Here is an 8,184-nt window from a genome sequence, read left to right as displayed (position 1 = left end):
TGTCTCTGGCCCTGCTCTTTACAAAAATGAGCCTCAGACTCAGCTGTGGGGAATGCAAAGTGTGATAAGCACTAAGTATCAAGTGATGACAAAATTCTGGGCGCAGCCGCTTTTCTCAGTAATTCCAAAGTTTGGGGGCAAGACCCCTCTAAGCTCGGAGATGTGGGCGGGCCCAGAACCCCTTGACGTGGAACAACTGAGTTCACTAAGTCCAGCCTCACTCCTCTTCATCACTCCAACCCTATCTAGCCTCAAGACACTCCATCTAGGGAGGGCCTCCGCATGCCACAGGCACAGTGCACCTGTGCTGTCTGCCCTACCACCATCCCTGTCCCAGCCCCATTTTAACCTCCACACATACTTGTCCACTCAGGACAATTCTGGCCCACTTGCCATCCAGCCTTGGGGGAAAACACATCTTTGTTCCCCAAAGTTCAGTCAGGATGGGGCAGATTGCTGGGGGAGGAAGTAGGCCGAATGCATGCCAATCTGTTGTTAGACTTGAGTTCACTCAGCTAAAACGTCTGGAGCCTTGTCCTTCCCCAAGCAGTCATATTTTTTCTTTTCCTAATTCTTGAAAAAGTCAAGGTTTGCTGCCTTTCCCCAGGGAAAGCAGGGTGCGTGAGGAAGTGAAGCTGGCGCCCATGCTATCCATTGAATCCCCTGCCTCTGCATCTCCTCCATCTCCTACAGCTGAACACCCTCACATCCAGGCCCCCTCAAGCTGCCCTTTCCCGTTGCAATGCTGACTGCCTGGCCCCTCCTCCCCATTTGAGCCTCAGATGTCTATTTTTCTTCCATGGCAATGTCCTGGCCTGAGCTGGGAGCCCAAGCCCTGTCTAAGTGGGCCCCTGTCTAAGCTGAGATACATCTTCCCATCAGGGAAACTGAGGCTTGATGGGGAAGTGGAATAAATGTCCAGATGCCAACATCCTCTTAAAAATGTGAAACTGAGCCTTCGACATAGCAAGAAGGGTGGGAAAGAGACATCATGAAGAACTTCCTGATGGTAACACATCAGGGGAAGGCTGGGTCTGCTCTGAGATGGAAGGTGAGGTGGGGAGAGGGGAATGAAATGATCTATAGTGGGGTGAGAATTGAGTTCAGGGCATAAGAGACCCCTGAAAACCGATAAGAGTGAGGATGGGGGAGGGACTCCAGTTTAAAGGAAAAAAAGAAAACAAAATTTTTTTTCAAAACTGAGTATTCCCCCTCAAAAATTTCCTTCCCTAAAGCCAAACCTTGCCACAGGTTTGGGGAGGGAATAGTAGGAATTGGGCAATCAGGGGGAGACCCTGAAAAGTGGGACCCTACCTAAGAGAAAAGGATGCAAAATAAAAATACTGGATATCCCCCTTCAAAAAAAAATCCTCCCCAAAGCCAAACTCGCCATGGGTTTGGGGGGTGGGGTGGAGGTGGGTGACTCACCTGGGCCGGCTGGCCAGCCCCGGAGGGGGCGGAGTCGCCATGGAGGTGGGAGCAGAGGGAGCTGAGGAGGCACACGGGGTCCACGGTCCAGCCGCCAACCTGTGTGTGCGAAGCGGGGGACACCCCATTAGGGGGAGCGGGCAGGAGCCGCTGGGGGCTGTGATGGGGAGGATAGGGCATTCCTGGGGCAAGCTTTGGCACAGAGCTCACACCACAGAGGAATCCTGCAACACTGGCTATTTCCTTAGCAAAGTTGGGTCTCTAACTAGAGCCCTCAGTTTGTTTCTGGAAGTTTCTTTCCTGTCAGACTGGGGGCTCCTTGAGCCTAGTGGAGGGCCTTCCCCATTAGATACTCCTAAGGTCCTTTTCTTCCATTCTTGACCGTCTCCCCGTACACTCTGCCAGGGGGCTGCTCCTCACCTCTTCCCTCCTCCAGCTCTTCATTCCCTCTTCACTGAAGATGTCACCCATGCGCAGGGGTCCTCCCCCCAGTGTGCCTCTGTCCCAACAGCACCTTCTTCCCTGCCATCTCAGAGGAAGCAACTCTCTTCTCTCACCCCAAGGCCACACCACCCCTAAGGCTCAAAGCCCATCCCTTTCTGATTCCTCCAGGACCTTTCCCCCATGACCCTCTTCCCCCTCAGACATCAGTCCTCAAATTCATTCATCTTCACTCATTCCACATTTACTGAGCCAGCACTACAGTTAGTCACCAAGCATTTCGTGGCAAGTGAACTGGCCCTAGGTCCTACCCACTTACACTCTAAGGGAGGGAATGAATGAATAAATGAATGAATGAATGAATAAAAGAATGAATTTGAGAGTGAATGGCAGTGCTTTGATTCATTCACAGTATTTACCGAGTGCCTGCTTGGTGCCAGAGAACATGCCAGACACAGATGAGGCCCTCAGACGTGCCCACATCTTCTCTCACAGCCCTGCTGCCCCTTGAGGCTGTCTTCATCTTTTTCTGGCCAAACTTTCCTAGACAGGTATACAGCCAAGTGTCCTGTTCCCTCACCACCTTCAGTCTCCTCTGAAACTAGCCATTACCTCACCACACCATGAGAAACGCGCTCTCAATCCCCTCTGGACCCATAGATCCTGAGCAGTCCCGAAGACTTTAAACCATCTCTCTTGACTTCTGAAGTGCAAAGGACCCTTCTGCTGGGCCTTTCTCCTCTTCCTCACAAAGCAGAACTGTTCCTGGTTCCCCCTCCCCCTACCATAATGGACCCTCTTCCCCTCTCAGACTCCATTCTGCCTCGGTGTCCACACTTCTGTGCCCGGTCCCACTTCTATTCTGTCCTGATTGTACTCAATCTTCCTCCTGAAGCTGTGGTCCCTTCAGAGTCCTGAGCTATGCAAATAGTGCCTAATGGACATTGCTTTGAGTGCCCTACCCACTCCTCAAACTCATCGCCCATATTCTTGTCCCCCAAACCCCAAACATTCCCTCCCAACACCCGCATTTCTCCCCAAGGCACCAACATCTCCCTGTCACCCAGGAGGTTTTTCTGGCTTTGCCTCCTAGATCCAGGCAGCAAACAAGCCTTGCTCAGTCCTCCTTCCAACTCCCCATGCTTTTCCCTTTGTCCTCTATGACATATGCGCTTCTTCCTCTCCTCCTGCCTCCAGCCCCCCTTTTATCCCCTCCTATTCACCATGAAGAACAACCATGACCCTTCTAGCCAGCACCATCTGGCCCCACTTTCCCAGTCTTCCCTCACGCTTCCCTCCACCCCCAGCCTGAGCCTTCTGCACCAGCCAGGTGGACTTCTGTGCCAGTCCCCAAACCAACTATGCTCAGGCCTATGCTCACCTCCCCTCCCCAACTCCTTCTCATCCATCCACCTCCTAAAACAACAGTCTCTTGATACCTAATCAGTCCTTTTTCATCCTTCTAAGCCTAGTTTAGGTACCTCTTCCTCCAGGAAGCTTTCCCTGACCAGGCCTGCCCACCTGATCTCCCTCCTCCAAACCCTCTCCCAAGTGACTGTGCCCCTGGTATTTAAGTTTAACCATCTTTTCACCCCATCTAGATCACAAATGCCCCTGCCCCTCCTCCCAGGCCAGAGCAAACAGAGGGAACCCCCTGAGGGTGGGGGCCATATCTCCTTCATCTGTAATTCTCCCTTATCCCAAGTGGAACTCTGCTCCCAGGAGGACTCGAGATCTGGGAAAAGGCAAAGGCCAGACAGAACCTGAGGTGACATCAGGGGGCAGATAAGGTACTAGAAATGCACCTTGTGTCCTTGTTCCCTGCAGTGAGGATGGGGTAAGGACATTCTTTCCCTTCTCCAGCCACACCCAGAGGTACCTAGACAGGGAGGACAGAGCAAGACAGGCATGGGACTGACACCCCAAGTCTACTGAAAGGATGCTGATCAGATGTACTTCGGTCACTTCTCCCAGAGAGGACAATGCCCAAGTCTCAGCAGCTAACAAAGTAGGTACCTCATCAATGTAGAACTGTAAGCAGAGGCTAGTCCCAAGAAAGAACTTTCCTACAGACAAGAAGATCATACTTGGATGGAGAGATGCATCCAGGACCCCAAGGATCTGGGAGAAATTAATAAGGAAAGCATCCCCTTTCCCTTATAGAAGGAGATGAGACAGGTTCTGGACTAGAGGCAAGAGACCCAACTCCTTTCTAAGCCTTAATGATGGCAGGAGAGAAACCAAGGCACAGAAAGAGGTGGCCTTTAGCTCAAAGTCACACAGCGAGTCTTGGGGAAGGAAGGAGGGCAGGAAAAAGGCCCCAGGAGTTCTGGGCTCTGTTCTTGCCAGGCCTGGGAACACATCAGATCCAGCCTACTGAGGCTCCCACTGGGCGCCAACCCTGTGTCTCAACTCCACCTCTGGATGGACCTTCAGGTTCAGAAGTCAGTCCCCAAGGTCTCCCCTCTTCCTTCCCATCCCTCCCTTGACCTCCAAGATATGCCTTCCTGCTCCTCTGCCCAGTCCAACAGCCTGAGTTAGAGGCTGAGCTCTCTCTGCCAAACCAGACTCTCCTGTTCCAAATCTCAGGACTGCAAGTAGAGGTCTGGAGGCTCCAGAAAAAGCCAACCAGGACAACTTCCCAACTCCTCCATTCCCCCTTCTCTGCCCCAGATGCCCCTCAGAATCTGAATGAACCTAGGAGCAGAGGAGCTCGGGGTCAGGCCAGCTGTCTCGCAGGCTGGCGGTATCCCCCAGCCCCAGCCCGGAGCCCGAAGCCGGCCCCGACTCACCTGCTCTCGCATCCTGTCTTGCTGACCCCGAAGGGCCAGGGCATGCTGCGGGTACTTGCTCTTCAAGTGGTCCATGAAGGCATCGCGCTTGCGGTCGGCGTCAGCCTTCTGGAGCCCGCTGAGCGCCTCCAGGCTCTGCGCGGCAATCACTGTGTGCCGGCGCTCGGACGTGTGCACCAGCCCCACGTTGGAGAAGCGCCGGCCCCCGCTGCCCCCGCCGCCCCCGCCCCCCAGGGTCCGGTACTCCCGCGGGTACTCGGCATCGTCTGCAGACAGCATGGGGGGGCTGCTCCGCTCTGGATCTGCGGGAGGGGAGAGGGGACACGGAGGGGTCACTGTGCAGTCTGGCCTGGGGCTGCCCAGCCCCCACTGGGGTCACTGCGAGGATGGATAGGACCAGGCCTGGCTGGAGGGGAGCGGGGAGAAGGAGCATGGGGTGAGGCAGGGGCTGCCCACCCCACACTAGGGGACAGAAGGAGCAAAAGGAGGGCTGAGGTGGAAGGTTAGCCCAAATCAGAAGGAGGGTGGAGAGCAAGGGCAGGGTCCAGCTTCTTGCTCTTCTGCAGGTGAGTTTGGAGGGATAATGACTGCAGGTGAGGTGCTATCCTTTGAGGTCAAGGAGGGTTTGGAAGTAGGGATCCTGAACACCTCTCTAGCCATACATCCCCTTTCTTTTTCCTAACACTAGTGTGAACAGGTGTGGGAAGGGGCGTTTCCTTTTAGATGCTTCCTGAAAGATGTGGGAAGGAGCCTACGCTGTCTTCCTTTCAAGAGCATCCTCTCAGGAGAGATAGAGGACTCTAGCCTCCTCTCTCAGACTAGCATGTCCAGGACACACTTGTCCTACATGCTGGGCGTTGGCTTAGAAAGCAGCCAGGACTAGGATACATGGGGGTGGTCGTGGTGAGGGCAAAGGTCACACTCAGGGTTTCCCAGGGAGATGGAGGCCCAGGGACTAGGGCATGGGACCATCTTTCCCCTCCCTCTCCAGAGACAGACAGATGGACAGACAGGAGAGGCTGGGCACGGAGAGGACAATGAGAGATGAATTTAGGACACATTCAAAGGCAAAAGAAAGCAGACAGGACCGCTTAAGCCTCCCTCTTGGGGGCACTCTCATAACCCCTCCCCACCTTTTCTTCAGTCTCCTAAACACACACAAGTTCAAGACCTATAAGGGACACACAGGGGACAAAGGACAGTACAGAAGCAAAAAAAAAAAAAAAAGGCCGGGGTTGGAGGTCCCCGAACTCTGAATCCCTTCCCCACATGCCCACCATCCCTGGGCTCCTGGCCTCCTCAGGCCCAGCCCTGCTGTCCCCCGCCCTCCAGCCTCCATGTTGACTTTCCCATAGCCCATCAGGGGACAGTGGTTCTAGAGTGTCACCCATACCAGGGTTAAGAGGAGTTGCTGGGCTTACCTCAGCCATATTCCTGGGCATATAACAGACTGCTGTCCCACATCCCCAGAAGTCACTCTCACTGGGAGACAAATAGTCTTCCCAGCATACCTCCACCCCCACAATCTGCCAGGCTCAAAACAGTACCCCCCCAGTGTAGTCTAGGTCTGGGGTGTCAGGTACTGTGGCAGACACATGCACCCCCACACCAGGGCTGACTCACAAGGCCAACTGGGGCAAAAGAGGAGGCTGAGGATCCTGGGACCTAGCCAGGTTCCATCCAGCCCAGCCCCTCATCAGCCCGTTCCTACCACACCATTGTTCATCAGGCCTGCTGCCAGGCCTCAGTCACCTCCTGTCCACCAGAGAAGAAAAGAGGAGATTCAGCCACATTTCAGGAAAAGCCACCCCTCGCTCAACGCACATTCCTCCCCGGGCTATGGCTGAGACATGTATATCTGGGGCATAGAGCCCAAGGGGACCTGATACTTCCCACCAAAACCAAGGGAAGAATGGCTTCCATGGACAAAGATTTCTGCAGCTTCCAAGGGCCTGTCTGACTGCCATTATCATGGCCCGCAAGCCTCCCAACACTCCTGCATGTGCGCGTGTGTGTGTGGGGGGGGCGGTTACTGTGGCCCTATTTCAGAAATGAGGCTACCGAGGTTAGAGAAGTCCAGTGACATGCCCAAAGCCACAGTGATTGGTAGAGGCCAGATTTTACCCCAATACCTATTAGAGTCTTCCCACCTTCTCCTCCACACTTGCCTCTCCAGGCGACAGGTGACAATTATTTATTGATGAAATACTGACAGCCTCCCATAGCATTAGGTGCTCTTTCTTACTTACCTGCTGTCTCCCTACCCTGATGCTGGGTCTGGGGTCCCTGTCTCCTCCCTCCCCCAGGCATCTGTCCCTCTCACCACTGTCACCACCCTCTGTTGTGTTTCCCAAAGTGAAGTCCAGATACACAAGAGATGCCTTTAGGGGAAACATTGTTTTATAGCTTAATAGTTATATTTTCATAAGGATTAGAAAACCCCCAGCCAGAAGGTCGAACCACTGATCTCATGGATGTCATTCCTCGGGGTGGCAGAGAGGTAATATTTTCTTTCAAGTATATTTATTTAAGTTCAAACCGAGTAATGGAAAACATAGTGAGTTAATATAGTGCAAGGTTCCCTGATAGGGAGGAAATTCGTGAAGACGGCTCCTGACTGAGTCCCTGTCCTTGAGGAGCTGGCGGCTTCCCAAGGTGGCCAGTGAAAGTGGCTGAAAGGAAGTAAGTGATCTGATAATCATCTAGGATGAGAGTGTCCTGGGTACTGGAGAGAGAGCCCCAACCAGAGTCAGGGGGTTGCCTCCCATGAGCCTTAACCTCTTTATTCCATTCACCCTCACTACTAGCTGGAGGTTTGCAACCTCATTGGATACAACTGGGCAGAAAAGACCCTCTGTGGCCTTTCTTTGCCCAGGGGGGATTCTGCCCTTGTTGCTGGAACCCCAGCTCTAGAGGCCAGCCCTGTCTGAGCCAGAGGAACCTCTCCCCTTGTGCCAGACAGATAGACTTGTCATGCCCTCCTGGGGCTCTGGACACACACAGGCGCACTGGGACATGTCTCCAAGGCTCATCTGCCCTCCTGGGCCCAGAAGAGCTGCTCTTCCCCACCCTACCCTCCATGGCTCCTGGGGGGACAGCAGGGCACCTGAGGTGGGACAGGGTGCCTGCCCGAGTCAGGCAGGGACTATGGGGAGGTGCAGGGTCACCCAGGCTCTTCCTGGTTGAGTAAAGGTGCCGAGGCAGGGCTGGCAGGGAGCGGTCCCAGCTACTAGAGCAGGCGGTGGGCAGGGTGGAGGGGAAGCAGCTGCGGAGAGTGGACGTGTGCTCGCATGCAGCCCTATTGATGACTGCAGTCCCATAAATTTCACACAGGCAGCGGCGGTGGGGAGGGGGCGGCTGAGCAGGCTCCAGCAGACAGTGGAGCAAGAACTAACTCCTCCCGCCTCCTCCAGGTCAGGGGTGAGGCAAGAGCTGTATCCTGGAGTGTATTGGGGTGGGGGCAGGAGAGACAACGGCTGTCTCTGAAGGGTGGCGGGAAAGATGGGCTTTGATTTGAAAAGCT

At 54.4% G+C, this 8,184-nt stretch overlaps 1 protein-coding gene across 1 annotated transcript in view; it reads right to left on the bottom strand.

The window, feature by feature from the left end:
* SRCIN1 (SRC kinase signaling inhibitor 1) overlaps positions 1 to 1,469 on the bottom strand; it is a 33,091-nt gene extending 31,622 nt beyond the window's left edge. The window contains exon 1 of the mRNA XM_039873795.1: positions 1,429 to 1,469. Coding sequence (XP_039729729.1) covers positions 1,429 to 1,469 — 41 coding nt within the window. The remainder of the gene's footprint in view (positions 1 to 1,428) is intronic.
* Between the last annotated feature and the right edge of the window lie 6,715 nt (positions 1,470 to 8,184).

This window comes from Pteropus medius, unplaced genomic scaffold (assembly GCF_902729225.1).
Source record: "Pteropus medius unplaced genomic scaffold, Ma_sr-lr_union100, whole genome shotgun sequence".
Classification (NCBI taxonomy): domain Eukaryota; kingdom Metazoa; phylum Chordata; class Mammalia; order Chiroptera; family Pteropodidae; genus Pteropus; species Pteropus medius.
The sequence above is the reverse complement of the archived record's forward strand: the minus strand, read 5'-3'. Positions and strand labels throughout refer to the sequence as shown.